Source organism: Anabrus simplex, chromosome 1, assembly GCF_040414725.1.
Source record: "Anabrus simplex isolate iqAnaSimp1 chromosome 1, ASM4041472v1, whole genome shotgun sequence".
Lineage (NCBI taxonomy): Eukaryota > Metazoa > Arthropoda > Insecta > Orthoptera > Tettigoniidae > Anabrus > Anabrus simplex.
Genome location: NC_090265.1, coordinates 1,432,065,363 through 1,432,083,816, shown reverse-complemented (window position 1 = coordinate 1,432,083,816; position 18,454 = coordinate 1,432,065,363). Strand labels below are relative to the sequence as shown.

Genomic DNA, 18,454 nt, shown 5'->3' with positions numbered 1-18,454 from the left:
AGAACCATCACAACTGACCTTAGTAATCGAGGCTGTCGTAACTTTCAGTGGAAACAAATTTTGTTTAATACTATGAAACTTGTACAAAATATTAAACTTTTCTCGTGCAAGCTCATAAGGCAATGTTACAACACTAAGATGGAAGGCAAATTCTTGAAATAGCATGTTCACAATCTAAATCTGCGTTATTTATACTAACCCAAAATTAATCAAACCTCAGGATTTAAACTCTGAGGATTTCATCTCAGGGATTTTCCTCAGCTGATCATCCACTGTTTTGGTTAGTATTCAAGCAGAGCAAACATCCAAAATCTGCATCTGCTAGGTAGTTTTCCTCTGACCAATGCCTGCATCTGCTGGTTTAGTCCTTTCCTCATCACACGATGCAGTCCAGTAAAAACACGGAAAGGATGTGGAGGTAATCTACAAGCCCATACCGTCATTATCAGTCTCCAAACCAGCGAACAGATTTTTGAGTTCATGAAATGTTGATAAATACTGCTTGATGCACAGAATCTGCCAGAGATTCATGGTGGATACTGTAGGACACTTTTTTGAAGTCTACACAACTAACAGCAAAGGATGACTGGCTAGTGCACTGTTCAATATTTGAAGTGAAGATATGTTCAATGTTCGATCTGCCACAGCATTCTCTAGTCTCTGCATCGTAGGTACTGTTCCAAGAGCGTTTCAGTTGTCGTACGACAGGATGCCTTAAAGAGCACCGGAAAAGATTAATCACCTCACCAGTAGCTGCATTCAGAGATGCTTTTCTTGAGATGCCTGACAATGGCACATTCTAAGCCAGCCTTCTGGAATTATGAACACCTGCTGAACTTGTGCTGAACAATACAAGATAACATTTCTCCAGCTACCTTAAGTAGATCTTCCAGAATATGAGCACGGGATCAATGCAAAACATTATGAGAAGTGGCACCCAGGACTTCTTTAGTTTTGAGGGAAGTGGAGGCAGCAAAAACTGCAGGGGTTGACCAAGGTATGAATATGAGAGGTAAGAGTAAATGAAGTAGTTTGGTAGAAATGAAAATTTAGCACAGCACGAACTACATCAAATCAGTCTTAAGGACCAATAACAAGAGAAAGAAATAATACTCTACCTGAGCTAGGTTGTATTAATACCCATATAGGGTTCCTTATTATATTGCAACTTCAATGAGAATCAGTACCATAATGTTCATTATGCACATTATTACACTTTTTGAGCTCTTTTTCAGAACTAAAAATTATATTTTACATAGCATAAAGTACGTTGAACAAGGTTACATAGGTTAGGTGCAACATCATGTAAAAAAGAATGACGGATTAGATTTATCAAAATATTTCGAGATTTAATTCTGAATCTATAACTCAAAATTAGCTGAGATTATTAATACAGGATATTTAAGTGATTTTAAGACATATATGTAGTAAAGTCATCTACTGTAATTTTCTTCTATGTTGATTTGCTGGTACACAAACATTTTGCTTTATGAAAGAAACAATGAATATGAGAAGACGTGAATTGAAATTCTGAGTTCATTGGTTCTCTCAAAACTGTTCTCATGCCCAGGCAAGTACTTTTCTTCTTCCACTGGAGGATGAGCAACGCTTATGGTCACTTTTCAGATCCTTACCCTGCTTGGCCAATCACGTACATTTATAGAAAATGAATACAATACGGTCTCAATAATAAAATGATGTAATAACATCTCTATAAAACGGGACATACTCCAATTACATAGTGATAAAGGTAAATACTGGCAAACACACAGTTTCGACTGTATTAAATGAAGGTTACACTAATGGAAAGTGTTCTTGACCTTACCAGATATTACATAGGAACTGTTTCAGCAAAGAGCATAAGAATGAATATCTCTGTAGGGCAACATTTGGAAAACATTGTAAAATGCCACAACAAAACATTCAGATTAGAGCCAGTATCAACTGGTGGAAAAATTAAAATAGTCAAATTAGGCCATTTATACAGACATGTATACCAATAACTGCTACAAATAAACCTGAACAAACCAATAAAAAATCTGAACTAAAGGAACTAAGAATTCTCTCACCTTCTCTTCAATGTCCACCCAATTCTTCCTAGAGCTCCTTCAAGGTCTGAAAGAGAAACAAACTGGTGTTTTGATAGAGCATCAAATTCACCAGCTTTATCATTAACGTATTCAAAGAAATTAAAACTTATGGTAAAATGTTAAATGTAGTAGTAATCATACCAAAAACATATTTAAGAAAAATTCCCAGGAATGAAAAGCATGCTTGCAAAAGGAAGTTCTACAGAATCAAAACCCAACTTTTCCATATTGAAGGATATCAATCTACATATCTTAGGCATACTTGTGCAACCAAAATGATAAAGAGGTCCTTCCACAACCTCAAATTAACAAATCCTACTTTGACCAATGTCACTGAAAATGGCATCACATATTTAGTCATTACTGGCTTGTAACAATTTCACCTTTAATGTTCCCCTGAAGTCAAACCTCCCAACTCAACAATGCAACTAGTGTAGTGTGTTTTTCCCACTAAGTCAAATTGTAGAGATTTTTCCCTAGTCTAATCCTGGGTTTGTCCCGGACCTTCTGAGTTACTCAATAATTAAAACTCCTAATGCAATAGCCGTAAAAACCCAAAGGGACCAACCAAGTTACTGTATTTCTAAAAATCCAAGAAGACCCTGAATGCAAGACAACCCCCACTTTTGCCTTCAAGAAAATTAAAACATGCTTAAAATGTCCTTTGTGAAATCAATTTTATGTGTAACAAATTTCATATTTAATTTGAGAAAAAATAAACACACACAAATATCATGTAAATCCTTTCTACTTGCTTAATAATTTTCATTAAAGGTATCTGATATTGCCCTTTAAAGTTCAGGGAATTATTCTTTTCGAGCCCACATTCATATCCTATCTCATGTTACTGCCATTTTGACCTTGCGTTTTTCGTGCACATACCTCTCAATTTCATGTTTGACTTCTTTAAAACGTCCTTGTTGCGATCCACTGAATGCTTTTCTTGTACAGAAGGCAGTTAGACTACCATTGTCTTCACAATTTCACAATGTAGACCACTGAACACTATTTCTGTGCGATTTTTTTTTGCTAGGGGCTTTACGTCGCACCGACACAGATAGGTCTTATGGCGACGATGGGATAGGAAAGGCCTAGGAGTTGGAAGGAAGCGGCCGTGGCCTTAATTAAGGTACAGCCCCAGCATTTGCCTGGTGTGAAAATGGGAAACCAGGGAAAACCATTTTCAGGGCTGCCGATAGTGGGATTCGAACCTACTATCTCCCGGATGCAAGCTCACAGCCGCGCGCCTCTACACGCATGGCCAACTCGCCCGGTTTCTGCGCGATTAATAACCATTCCTTATGCAGCCAGTCCCTGCTATGAATGCTGTGAAAATGTTGCTCGTAGGGTCGGTTGATACAAGCATTTCAGTGGGCTTGGCAGACTGATTTGGCTCCATGAGGAAAGCAACGGAAAACTACACTCATTTCCCTAGTATGCCCCTTCAATGATGCCTAGGCCATGTATGACTGCTATGAGAGTTGTGGACAATCCAACCAGCCTTAGGGCTGAAGAATGAACACACACATGTACAGTCGACTCATAATTCTGCCACTGAGTAACCATGGCCTTTCTAAGAATTTTAAGGGTCGTCCTTGCTATTCCAATTCGAATGAAATTTTCTGCGCACCTGGTCCCCGAGAGTCCATGATCGATCTTGCAATCGCTCGTTTTGATCTCATTCTGCAGATTCTGGGGATATACTAAAGACAATGGGTTGGGATATAGTATCATATCTGAAGTACTGTATTTACCTGAATAATTCTCGCCGTTGAATAATGCCCTCGCGCTCATTTTAGGAAGGCTCATTTTGAAAAAAAAAAAATGAAATGAACTAAAATTCCCTCTATCAAAAGAAATGAAATGGCGTATGGCTTTTAGTGCCGGGAGTGTCTGAGGACATGTTAAGCTCGCCAGGTGCAGTTATTTTGATTTGACGCCTGTAGGCGAACTGCGCATCATGATGAGGATGAAATGATAATGAAGACTACACATACACCCAGCCTGCGTGCCAGCGATATTAACCAATGATGGTTAAAATTCACTACGTTGCCAGGAATCAAACCTGGGACTGCTGTGACCAAAGGCCACTGCGCTACACATTCACCAATGGAGCCGGACTCCATCAAAAGAGTAATGTAGGCATAAAAAAATATTCCGTATCACTCCGCGAGGTCCACGTGGTCTTTACACAAATATCACTGCTATGAAATATATTTTCCATGAAAATGAGCATGTAAGCATACTTACGTGACAAGTATTTCATTAATCTGAACTTGCAATAGGCTCGATTCCCTAAAGATGGGAAGATTCGTTGTCTCTTGCATCACAAGAGTAGAACGCAGCCGGGAAGACTGTTTGAAGAGGGTTGCGCAGTAACATTCGCGCGCTTTGTAGTATGACGAGTCTTCCACTGTGCCAATAGAATCCTTCCAGTAAGAGGTGCCTGTTTGTGCGGGCTACGAGTGAATGTTTTGAGTTTCATTTGTAGATATCACAAGCAACGAATTTAGGGAATTACTTGCGTGTGTACGATGGATCCAGGAAGGGAAAAAAACAAGTATTGCATCAACAGGCAAGGGAAATAGTATTTAGAGAATATTATTGTGCTTTGAAAGCATGCAGCAGCAGGCGTTCAGTGGCGGGAAAGGTGAGGAACGCGATATTGCCATTCGTCATAAGACAGCACTCGAATGTGGTATCGGTCTACGAACAGTAGAGAGGATAAAACAGCAACGGAAATAAACATAATGCAGTGTTCAGGTCACCAGGGAAGAATCCTAAAGGAAGAAGCCGGTGAAGGACCTTTATGATTTCAATAAAAATGTTCCGAGTACAAGAATATTTGATACGTATAAAAACTGCGAATATCCTACGGCATTGAAACTTTCCCTCAACACTTTCTCGGAGTTTAATGTTAAAAATTAGTTTGCACTTTCAGGAAAGTTTTAACCCCGCACAAAATATAGGCCATCGCTTTGGAATTAAAGATATAACTGGATGAAAAACTGTTTACACTTTCGTGCTGTTATGAGTAGACAAACTGGCATCATCGCACTTCATACTTCTGTCTGTGCAGTCGAAGATAGGAAACCGCCTTACAAGTTCGTCACACTCCATGTCAAACACTTCTCAGTCTCACACGTGGTCTCTTTCTACTGGACAGTAATACAACCGGTGGTGGATAATTCTTTTCGTGCAATGTAAACACTTGAAACAGACAAACCGGCGAAATCTGATGTTTTTTCGACACAGTAAAACCTCGATTATTCGAAGTCTTTGTAATATACAAATTGGACTTCCAATCATATGATTTTTAATTAACAGCCATCTTGTAATTCAGAAATGCCAACCCTCGCCAGTTTTCACGGATTCTGCTTTTCCGTGAACTGCCTGCTACGTGATATTGTGGCATCCCTTAAAACTTGGAACACAACGATTAAAATTTCACTCTATTTTCAACTATGAAGCACACTAGACACACACCAAAGTGAGTGAAAGAGCGGAAAGCTACCCATGCACGTTCTGGAAGACTCGTTCTATCGTGACACGGAGAAATTTTAAATTTAAATTACACTGTAAAATATGGTACTATTTTAAAAAATGTTAAGTCAGTTTAGAATTAAAAGTCTGAAATGTAATCCGTTCAAATATGACGTATGGGGACAGTTTTCTTCCATCTACAGTTGCACAAAGCATAAATGTACCCTCAGCATCGAAAACTAGGTGAGCCAGGAGCCTGTTGGCAACCTTGACGTAAATAAAACCTGCACCCCATTTTCGTGTGTCAAATTAATTTTTTTTTAATATGTGGTGCTTATTCACATAAAAACTACTTATTTGTTTATTGCTTGGTCGAAGGAGAGTTGCTGTAGTAGACCCTGTGAATAAAGGAAAGGGTGATGGACATAAAGCTGAAAATTACAGGCCAGTAAGTTTGACATGTATTGTGTGCAAGCTCTGGGAATGCTTTCTTTCTGATTATAAAAGACATGTTTGCAAAATTAATAACTGGTTCGACAGAAGGCGGTTCGGTTTTAGGAAAGGTTATTCCACTGAAGCTCAACTTGTAGGATTCCAGCAAGATATAGCAGATATCTTGGATTCAGGAAGTCAAATGGACTGTATCGCAATTGACCTGCCTAAAGCATTTGATAGAGTGGATCACGGAAGACTACTGGCACGACGACCCTTGGTTTTCTTACATGCAATTCTGAGAAGAAAGTCTTTGAGTTAGAGAAATGTGGTACTTCTGTCACAACAGAACACAGTGGAGTGATCTTGCCGGGAGGACTCATTTTAACAACCTAATATCTCATATTCCACTGAAGTAAAACAGCACTGCTTGGTGGTGAAGTAGGTTCCTTAACAGAAAGTATAACCAACCAGCCCCTTGTGTCCAGTAACTATTTGATTAAGTTGGATCCAGGGAACAAGCATAGCACAGTACAAGGTAACGGCATAGGAGACAAGGTTGCTTCTAGAAGAGCGCCTTCCTAGATCTTCGGTCCCCTGTGTTAGTCTTTCTCTACATCAAACTGTGTACATTGTTGCTACAATATATTCCTGAGGTAATTCACGTACAATTCATAAAAATTAAAACACCATTCCTGTTTAACTTATCACACCCTGTCATCAATGCATCCCTACCAGCCACTTCATTCGGGAAACTTCATCTCTTCACTGAACGGAAAATTTACACCAGCTGTAGTCTTCCGAATGTACTTAAATATATTTACAACATAGAAGTTAGACATTACTGAAATAATAGTTTGCACCTTGCAAATCAGTACTCTATGCTATTTTGTTACTTGAATTGTGTCCAGATCAAGACACTTGAAAACTTAACACAAAATGACCCCATTTAACACAATATTACAGACATCAACAGGATTGTAACGTTCTGCTTGAAATTGAACTATATTGGTCAGTGCAACAAAAATTTAGTGCAACAGTCATCAAATTAGTAGGTTTCGTTACTTTAGTAAGAGCAATTACAAATAGATTTCTGATATATTACTAAAGAAAAGTACTTTTCTAGTCATGGTAATTGCTATACACAAGGAGGGAAAGCTCAGAAGAATGATTAACATAATTTATAATTTAGGAGGTATAACTTTGAGCATTTCCCAGAGCTACTGCTTTGAATACAATACACCACCTGGAGGTCAACAATTACAGCTTAGGATCCTGCAAGCTGTCAACAAGCGATTGGAAGCCTGAAGGCTGTACGTTGCGTTCAATCCAGTATAGCGAAAGGAAGCGCCCAATGTTATACCTTCTGAACTAAAGTTACCTACTAAAACATAAATATCATTAAAAAGCAAAGCCTTGGAGCAATTTAGCTACACACATAAAATGTCAAAACTATTTTTTTAAATTCCCATTCACAACACAGGTCTACAATTCACTAGAACAAAATTTATAATAAAAGATCCACCAACCATCAGCCCTTCTTTTGACGGTCCAAACAGCATTTGGGTTGCCAGGCAATTCTGACACTGCCATTTCCGAAACTTCCAACCCGTGCCTCAGTACTCTCACAGAAGAACGAGGTCCACGACCACAAAGCATATACAATTGAGGTGTATCTTCATTAGCTGGAAATAATGAGATGACAATTAGCTAGCTTGACTAAATTATACAAAACCCCTAGGAATAAGGTATATTTACACTGCAGTGTATTTAAAACAAAACCAAACTTATCTTTCTTATAAAGGTAAGTACAGTAGAACCTCTATTATACGTTCCTGGAAACTACGTTTTCCCGTATTATCCGTTCAAATGACATGGTCCCGCGAGCATCCTAATTAAATCACACAAAAATCCTGTATTATCCGTTCCTCGAAGAAACGATTTCCCGTATAACCGTTCAGAAATTTCAGTCCCATCAACGCTAAATCCTCGATCACGCGTTTTTCAAGAAACTGTATCTCACGAAAGGACGGCTACGGCATTCTTGCGGATCTTAGTGTTAACGTCCAGTCATCGCAGTAATTTGAGGAAGCCGAAAAGCGATAGGCTGTGAAGTCGCATAAGGGACCATCTTAGCATCGCATTCGCGTGGTATTGTTTAGAGAATTGAAATCATGAAGCAGAGAGTGTCCACATCAATTAATTGGAAAGAGACAGAGCGCATTTCGACAGCTCTACTTGAAGACTGAAGGAGTTTCGTCAAATGTTCATACTTGCAACGCGTCTACATCATGTCCAGGGCTAGATGTTTACTTCCCGCCACCACCCCCCCCCCCCACCAGGTGTATTGCCCAACAGGTTTACAGCACTTCCCTCAGGGCACTGTATAGTCGCCGAGCTTTCAGGCAGGAATCTAAACTGCTCTTCCTTAAGTAACATATATTTAGTATTTTAATATTATCATATACGATTAAGGTGAAACCGCGAATGGCTCGTTAAATGGTTCCTTAGATCGTACCACTTTACTGGGATAACTGCGGTAATTCTAGAGCTAATACATGCAAGCACAGTCCCGACCAGAAGTGGAAGGGACGCTTTTATTAGATCAAAATCGATCGGTCGGCTTGTCTGGTCCGTTTGCCTTCGTGACTCTGAATAACTCGTCCCGGCGACGCATCTTTCAAATGTCTGCTTTATCAACCGTCAATGGTAGGTTCTGCACCTACCATGGCTGTAACGGATAACGGGGAATCAGGGTTGGATTCCGGAGAGGGAGCCTGAGAAACGGCTACCACATCCAAAGAAGGCAGCAGGTGCGCAAATTACCCACTCCAGGCACGGGGAGGTAGTGACGAAAAATAACGATACGGGACTCATCCGAGGCCACGTAATCGGAATGAGTACACTTTAAATCCTTTAACGAGCATCCATTGGAAGGCAAGTCTGGTGCCAGCAGCCGCGGTAATTCCAGCTCCAATAGTGTATATTAAAGTTGTTGCGGTTAAAAAGCTCGTAGTTTGATTTGTGTCCCACGCTGTCGGTTAATCGCTCTTCAGTGTAACTGGCATGGTTCATGGGACGTCCTGCCAGTGGTAGCGAGTCGAAAGCATGCGGCGACGTGGATATCCACGTGAGGTTCCAGCGCGCCGTAGGCGGACCCAGATGAAATCCTACCTCGGTGCTCTTCATTGAGTGTCGAGGTGGGCCAGCACGTTTACTTTGAACAAATTAAGAGTGCTTAAAGCAGGCCGGCTGCGCCTGGAATAATGGAATAGGACTTCGGTTCTATTTTGTTGGTTTTCAGAACCCGAGGTAATGATTAATAGGGACAGGCGGGGGCATTCGTATTGCGACGTTAGGGGTGAAATTCTTGGATCGTCGCAAGACGGACCGAAGCAAAAGCATTTGCAAAGTGTATTTTCATTAATCAAGAACGAAAGTTAGAGGTTCGAAGGCGATCAGATGATTACGTTATCGAGACCACAACAGATGTTGCACCTTACATACATAAAGCCATGGGAGGTTTTGGGATTGCCTATTACTGTTTTTGTCCTAATGTAAGACTAGGAATTTCACGTTCTTGTGTTAAAATGTTAAAACCGTGTTAAAATGTTAAAACCTCAGTCTTTTTATTTGCGCACGTTACATGTAAAAACCTTTGCATCATTTCGCACTCGTATCGACTTGAACAGCGGAGTACATTTTCCGGCCGAGCTCAAGGTCGCGAATAACCGTAAATTCGGAAGTTTTGATGATACTTTTTCTCTTTCCAATTTAATTGTGATTAGTGCCACACATCTATATATATATATATATATATATATATATAAAATAAGAGTTTTGTCTGTACATTGCTCAGAATTTGAAAAGAATGGTATTTCTGTATGTATCATGTCCACAGTAACAAGAAATTGCATTTTCTACTTTTCCGTAATTTCTGTCTGTCTGTACGTACACGCATCACGAGAAAACGGCTGAAGAGAATTTAATGAAAATCGGTATGTAAAATCGAGTGATGAACCACTACAATCTAGGCTATACATTTTTTTTATTCACGCTGAGTTAAATGGTAGTTTAGGAGAAGGCCAGAAAATTAATTCCCAAAAAAGTTATTCATGTTACCAATGGTCATATCGATAAATACAACATAACTAGCATAACTTTTATATCGTAAGTCAGTAGTAGTTATGTAAGTTATTAAATTTCTGATCACTTACGTCTTTCGCATTATTACTGTACCGCATATAATCAGAGATCTTCATTAATATGGATGTTAGTTACCAAGTCCATATTCAGCGCAGAGTCACGAGAAAATAGGTAAACAGAATATAGTGAAAATAGGTATGTAAAGTCTGAGAATAAGGAACTAAAGTTTACAATATAATTTTGTAAGACTCCCTAATATCAGAGTCGAAAGAAAACTAATGTGAAGGCCTGCGATATAGAAAGCTCAAACTTTATCAGCAATAACATTACATTGGCCTTTGTTTGTTGTGATGTGCTTTTTGTCTTCTGTTTCCACTCATCCCCGATATATAGGATTACTGCAGCATACAGACGTTTTTTAATTTGCTTTATGTCGCACCGACATAGGTAGGTCTTAAAGCGAAGATGGGATAGGAAAGGAATAGGGGTGTGAAGTAAGTGGCCTTGGTTTTAATTAAGGTACAGCCCGGTGTGTCTGGTGTGAAAATGGGGAAACCACAGAACACCATCTTCAGGGATGCCGGCAGTAGGGTTCTAATCCACTATCTCCCGGATGCAAGCTCACAGCTGCGCGCCCCTAACCACACTGCCAACTCGCCTGGTCGTACCGAGTGTAACAGCCTGCCTGCATATTGGCAGGAAGTAGCTGGGGAGTTATCTTTCTTCTTTAGCATGCCATTCCTCTGTTTCATACATTTTCTGATATTACTGGTATGTAACACACTGGTTCATCATAGCATTTGAGCTATTCAATCCCTACTCTGAGGCACTGATTGGAATGAGTAGTGTGCATATTTAATGGAATAATGACAAGAGGAGTGTTCACGGCAGTCTGCGACCTGGTTATTCAAGCCCTGGAACTTTGGACTGTTAGATCGGCACCATAGTTTTGTTCGTTAAAAGTGAGAAAGTGTGCGGTTTTTCATTTGATCGAGGATTTTATGATAACATTGCTTTCAATCGCTACATTCCTACAGACGTTTTTGTATAGACCTATGTTGAATTCAGTTAGGAAAACCACCAAGTCAGTCTTTCTGAGAATTCCGTAGCGAAGCACGTGTACATCAGCTAGAGATTTAATATAATGCATTCGGAAACTTTAAAATCGATACTTACATTCGAAACAATATTCTCGAGTCCAACGTAAGTTAACCTTTAAAAGTCTATTTAGGCCGTGGTCCTAATGTGCGCGATACAAGATTTCCACAAACTGACTACGAACATTATACCGGTGATCAAATTACAATGGAAGATTTAAAGAAATCAGGATTTTGCTATCATGTTGGCGCTTTTGTATCCAATGTTCTTTATTTTATGAGATTAGAGAATTAAAAAATACTTTATCAATTTTTGACTTGATGTTATTAGGTTTTTTGAACAGTTTGACCGATCAAAGTTGCTGAACTGAAAGAAGTTTTCATAGGAAACCGACAAAGTTTCTCCAGTAAAACTGAATGTAGAGTTGCAAGACTTTCAAGTCGCGTACCGGTAACTAATGTTTGAAACCGGCCCTGCGCTTGAAATTGCCTGCCTCTCACACGGAGGACCCAGGTTCGATTCCCGGCCAGGTCGGGCATTTTTACCTGGATATGAGGGCTGGTTCCAGGTTCACTCATTCTACGATTACCTTTAATTGAGGTGCTATTGAATGGTGAGATGGCGACCCCGGTCTAGAGAGCCAGGAATAACAACCGAGAGGATTCGTCACACTGACCATGCGTCACCTTGTAGTCTGCAGGCGTCCGGACCGAGCAATGGTCGCTTGGTAGGCGGAAGGCCCACTGGGGGTGTAGTTTGGTTTAGGGGTGTTTGTAAGATTTTAAGTAAACATATATCTTTGTCATGTTTAGCTAAATTGTTCATGGTTCATTCGTTCCCGGATATTCAGTTTTCCCGTTATGTATGTTTTTTTACGGTGGTCCCTCCAAAAACTGAGAATCGAGGTTCCACTGTATATAGTACGCGAACCTTTTCTTGAGGTCTGAGCTCCATAGTACTGAATGGGAACCAGGGCTCAAGAAAAGGTTCGTGAGCCCTAACATTATGACTACCTATTAACACAGTGAAGAACCCACAGACACACGGAACGGCACTGATTAGACTAGGTATCAGAAGAAAAAGCATTAAAAAATGCAAAACATACGCTTCACATTTTTTGCTTGAAAATAACACCGGCCTGTGAAAAAAATTTCTCTCCAGCGAAAGGTCGAAGAGGTGAATTACCCTATTTTAGGTGTGCTGATTTCAAATATCTAAACCGTTTTTTGCCAACACGTACAGTTTTTTAGCTATCCAAATTTGACTGTTGTAATTTCGATAGGAAACACCATACTAGAGAATCTATGCAATTTCAATGGGACATGATCAAATTGCAATGAATATACAAAGAAAGTAACATGTTCATTGCTAGAATGTACGAATCTCGCTAGAAGAGCACTACTGTTTGCAGCACTTTGATGTGAATGAACGCTGTGTTGATTTGCATTTGTGTTCCTCAGTAGTGTTATCTTGCACTAGACACCAACATTAAAATTAGTATTTTTTATGGTTCCACATTTTCAAAACAAATTTTATTAAATAATGTGAGTTACATTACAAGTCGTTCACACATGGTACTAGTTTCGACTCCAGATCTGGGTCATCAGCCGATAGCACAAATAATGCAAGGTACTAAAAATCACAAAACCAATGCACACACACACAAAATGAAACATGGAGGAAATAAAATGCTTAGTTAAAAAATGAGCTTGGTTGATGCAAGTTCAAAATGATGCTAAAACTTTTGAATATACATATAAATAATAGAATGGGGCATTCGAAAGACATAAAAATCAGGATATTTCTCTTGGTGCAAAGAGAATTGAAATCAATCACCAGTATGATGAATAAAAAGGCTTGCAGTCCCGCAACAGATATACAGTTAACATTCGGCGATGTCTTTGAAACTTTTGTTTAAGTGCTGGCGGAGTGTTCATGTGAAGGTCTATATGTTCTAAAACAAAGATGGTGCGAGTTGCTAGTTCAATACAGAACCATAGTTGACCTAATAAATGAGAGCCAAAATTAGTGCTAAGAAAATTTAAAGGCAAGGGACCGAAAGAAAAAAAATATAAGACACCCTGCGCAGCAAACGGAAAAGCTTGGCATACAGTGAGGAACTTAACTTTGGAGTTGTGTAGAGGACTTTGGTACACTACCCTACCCAGAGGGAAGAAGATGCTACGATTTCTTTTCGGTGCCCCAACATTCACCATAATAGCTTCACTACTGCACGGTGCCATGCATCATGCATGATTTAGACTGCCGTTACTCAGATGCCGAATCTATTCCTGAAGAGGACTGAGGTGTCCATTCTGATTTCCAGGTTACAAGTACCTTGATTTCCAGGTAACGAGCAATTTCTGCAGTGATTTTTATTAAGAGGTGAGATTCGAAGTACCATCAAACAGAGGGTTAAAGATACTTGGAACATCAAATCACAAAATTATAATTCTGAAGCTAGAAATATAATAACCATGTGGTAGGGTGAAGGAAGATATCTGATATTACAGAACATTTAAGAAGTCACCAAAAGAAGGAACTTGAGACAAGGACTCAAAAAAGCCTGCTTTGTTCCTAGCCATTGTCTCATTTGCATGGCTATAAAACTTATCAGTTGAAGACTATCACAAGAGGATTTTTCTCTCTTAATGGCTACAAAAATACACTACATGCAAGAAGTTCTGACAGCTTGAATGACCTTCCCGTATTAAAGGAAATGAAAACGTAAAACCTGTCACCCAGTCAATGACCAGGTCAGGGATGGGATGAACGAAGCCCCCAACTTGCGGCGAGGATAGGAATTGTGCCGGCTGCCGTGGTCTGTCACACTCCTCTGGGGCAATGCTTAATGACTGACCGATGAAATGAAATGATAGTGTATTGTTGGAATGAAAGATGACAGGGAAAACCGGTCTAGCCCAAGAAAAACCTGTCTCACTTCCGCTTCCTCCAGCACAAATCTCACGTGGAGTGACCGGGATTTGAACCACGGCATCCAGCAGTGAGACCGGCGTGCTGCCGCCTGAGCCACAGAGGCTCCCAGTATTAAAGGAAATCATACGATATAAATATTGTTTTTATCTGTGTTTAATTGTAATCACAATAATTATTAAAGTATGGTCTACCTTTTTCAATACCATTAATTTTATCTATCATTTATTCACCTGAACCTCGGACACCACAATGATTTGCGAATTTATACCAGCCACAAATTAAGAATTTGTCCGTTTTAACCATATCTTCATGTGCTGTCCTGACCGTATCCAACTCAGAATTTACGCTTAGTTTATCCCAGATTTTGATTTCAAATGTGTGTCTTTACATTTGTTTGGTTATTTGATGTGTAACATTAAAGCTGAGGATGGCCAGCCAAGCTCGAAATTAATCCCTAGTTTAGTAATGTAATTCAATAATATTGCATAATATAGTATTGAAAAAGGTGGACCATACAACATTAAAAATTATTAAAGGAAATGTCAAACATAAATCTTACCCAAATCAGCAACTTGACAAGCAAGAATTGGCGATAACGAGTCCAACTCATCAACCAGTACTAGATTACGTAGATGACGAGGGGCAAAAAAGAAGGTATCGCCTTCTTCTAATGGCATGGCAGAGCTGAATTCAGGTTCATCATCATCATCGCCTAAGTGTGCAATCTGATATAAATAGCTGAAAAGAAATTTTTTTAACATTTCAGAACCTTACATTGAAGATAGTGGCCAACATTCTTAGATTCTACCTCCATAAATAAATTTAGACAAGTTCCTCGTCCTTCAAAGTAATGCAAGTAACAGTACAGCACAACCCCAAAGCTAGATTAATGCTGTAACAGCAGCAAATGCATGCACAATTCACCCAATAATGCTAAATATATGCTAAAAACTAGTAACATCATAACACATTCGCTAAAACAAGATTTTCATGGTTGAACTGAATGCTTTCCTTGCCGTATCACCGCCCTTGTTTTTATGACTGGCAAAATAATGACTGCAAGAAAACTGACATTCTCTACTCCCTCGTGGCAGCAAGTGACTGCTCAGGGTTGTTATTTGTGTTAATTCAGCCGTATGCTATTCCATTGAGGATAATGTAAGAATGTCCTTTAAAAGTGTTTACATCCAAACATAAAATTAGAATTCCTACAGCCATGCAAAGTTGGGGCAGTTTCCCAAAATGAGATGGAGAAGAATTAAGGACCGACAAGAATTTATGTAATTTCCACTCTCAAACCACTGCCACAAAAGCGCCCGTTAATGCCAAGAATGAAGATCAGCGTCAGGTGCAGTAAACTCTTTATATCTATGCAACCACTTGGTCAAATAATTCAGATGCTGAAGCATTATTTTTGGAGTATGCGTGTAAACTCTCATTCTACCTTGATTTTTTTTAATTACCTTCACTACAATGTTCTGAATGCATCCGAGCAGTCTATTGTGCAAGCATGATTCTGCCACAAGTGTGTGTACATTTATAATTTGAACTACCTCCACTGTTACTATACTGTAGTGGGTTTTTGTGCAGTGCAATTTGAAAGCACTGAATTTGGTGTATATTTGCAAAAGATCTTATATGATCCTGACAATGACAAGCTTTTTTCCTACGAAGATAGTCCGAGGTGTAAGACCACTCCCAGACCTAAGTACCAAGGTCACGTGAGGTAACTAAGATCGGGGCTCCCAATGTGGGAGCGTAGATTGAACCAAATAGAGCATTCCTTTAAACTAAAGATAGGTGTGGGAAGTTTAAATTACAAATTTCACCAGGTGATTTAGTAATTTTTCACAAGGAATAAAAAACATTTTCCTTTCATTATAAGTTAAATGGAAAAGTATATCTAGTAGTACGACAATGAACTAAAATTAAGGAAATTTTCAGTTTCCTGTTTTAGGCACAAAGGCAATTAACTAATATCCATTTATTTCCAAAATGGACTGCAAATTTAAGAAAGAATGTTCACAAAAGTAAGATTTTCTATAACGCACTTGGAACCTCAACAATAAGTATACTGAGTCCTGACTACAGTTTTACCCATTGTTCCTCAGTGCACACCACTCTCCCTCCACTACGTACCTTGTAGTTAAATGTCATTACGTAACACGAAGATGTCTTTCCAATAGGATAAAATCATAATTTAACAAACGTCAGTAAAAATCTCTGAATAGAGTGAAACGCACTGTGTACGAGAGCAGGCAGCGCCGACTATTTAGGCCTCTATGTTGTCAAGCCGTGTGGAGTGACAAAGCATAGAGAGAGAGCACTTCCATACTAGCTTGTCGAAAACTTCTCGTGTGAGGGCTAGGCAAGCAATGACCTGCGGTCACTATTTGGCAACATTGGGCATCTTCACCCCTATTGGCTCATGAAGAGACTCACCTGTACGGATTAAAAAGCTATTTGTCTTCTATTACTAGGGACAGAAGGGAAGGAGAGTTATTCAAAGTTTGGATTTCTTGCAGGGTTTCACTTGGGAGTTGAGCTATATGAAAGCTTTGCTTGATTAACGTACTCTCCAAGTACGAAATGACCCTGAATGCAAAACTATCCCACATTTTCCTTCAAAAAGGTTCAATCAGGCTTTAAATGTGCTTTGTAAACTAATTTTATTTATAACGTTTTAAAATTAATTTGAGAAAAAAATAAACTGAAGTATCATGTCAATCCTACCTACTTAAATAGTTTACATTAGAGGTATCTGATGCTTTTTTTTTTTTTTTTTGAAAGTTCGGGGAATTCCTTTTCGCTAAACCACATTTGTATCTGATCGTGTTATGGCCATTCCAACCTTGCATTTTTTCGTGCACATACCTCAATTTCATCAACTTATTTAAAGCATCCTTGTTTCAGGCATTTTTCAAGTATCTTTTCTTGGGGTCACACAATTCTTTATTTTCTGCGTGTTTAATAACAGTAACTTAAAAATTGGCACAATATTTAAGAGAACCTGCTGAAAATTTTCTGGCAATACATGTCCCTTCAATGCGTTGACCCGTAAAGAAAATATTCCCGCTGTCTATAAAACTTACTTTTACTAAGCGTCAGGTGCAGTAAACTCTTTATATCTCTGCCACTGAATAGTTATGGCATTTCTAAGAATGTGAAGGGTCACAGCCTTGCAATTCGAATTCGAATGACATTTCTGGTGCATGAGGCTCTGAGGTACATTGTGGTCAACCTCGCAGTTAGCTCAGGAGTGTAATGTTTTGATGCCATCCTGCAGATTTGATAAATGCTTTGTAAAGGCTAGTAGATAGTCATTTTCACATCACTATTTTTCGAGAACCAGTGATTTGCACAGAGGCACTGTACAACTGGCTGCTGCAGCTTACGTAGGTCATGTTGTCTTTGCACGCACGTGGGGTGAAGTGAAGCAGCGTGGTTAGCATGGTAGCTGCCAGTGGTGTTCATTACTGTCAGGTTGCATATGCAAGACGCCTGATTTTTCACATGAAACTGAGAAAAAAAACCAGTACGTTTCTCCATTTTAGATAATTTTTTGAAGCATATCACTTGTTTTCCTACACTACAAATCAGTGCCACATATGAAACAAAATGGAATGTGTTAATTTTACCAACATGTTCAGAATCTTATAGTAATCTGGACTTGCCAATTGTTACAGCTCCTATACATTACTATGCCCAAAAATTCGATCCGCAAGAAAGTATGTCTGAAATATGAACTAAAATCACATGGAATAATGGACTTCTTCTATGCAGGATAATAAGGATAGAATGTCCTCTTATTTTGTCTTCCAGCTCCTGGGTCGACAAACTTATGTTTTTTTGCGTTACTTCTTCTTCTTCGTTTTGCCTCATGACTGAGGCGTCGTGACTATCATAATATTCAGCCCTCTAGCCGATGAACCATACTCCGCCATTCTTCCCTATCTAAAGCTTTCAATGTGGTCACTCTGAGAGAACACTGTAGGGGGCCGTTCACCATGTCAATCCATCGCGTTGGTATTCGTCCTCGTCTGGTTCCCTGGACTTTGCCCTCAACAATCAGCTTTTGTAGACTACCATCTCGGCGCATTATATGTCCAAAGTAGCATAAAATTCATTGAGAGACCTTACATGATAGACGAACATTTATCTGAAGTTGGTTCAGGATTGATGTGTTCGTGCGATGAGCTGTCCAAGGAATCCTTAACATTTTCCTCCAGCACCACATTTCAAAGCTTTCTATCCGTTCACGATCACGT

The 18,454-nt window shown here is 39.3% G+C and overlaps 1 protein-coding gene across 3 annotated transcripts in view; it reads right to left on the bottom strand.

The window, feature by feature from the left end:
• The window catches only part of Sf3b3 (splicing factor 3b subunit 3), a 258,058-nt gene that overhangs the window by 148,131 nt on the left and 91,473 nt on the right, over positions 1-18,454 (bottom strand). Inside the window, exons 8-11 of one of the 3 annotated variants that reach the window (XM_067137902.2) lie at positions 14,746-14,924; positions 7,535-7,690; positions 2,070-2,115; positions 1,351-1,635 (exon numbers count right to left, since the gene is read on the bottom strand). In XM_067137902.2, coding sequence (XP_066994003.1) covers positions 1,623-1,635; positions 2,070-2,115; positions 7,535-7,690; positions 14,746-14,924 — 394 coding nt within the window. In that variant the 3' untranslated portion in view covers positions 1,351-1,622. Of the gene's footprint in view, positions 1-1,350; positions 1,636-2,069; positions 2,116-7,534; positions 7,691-14,745; positions 14,925-18,454 lie in introns of those variants that run through there. The other 2 variants (XM_067137904.2, XM_067137901.2) reach the window with 2 other exon arrangements.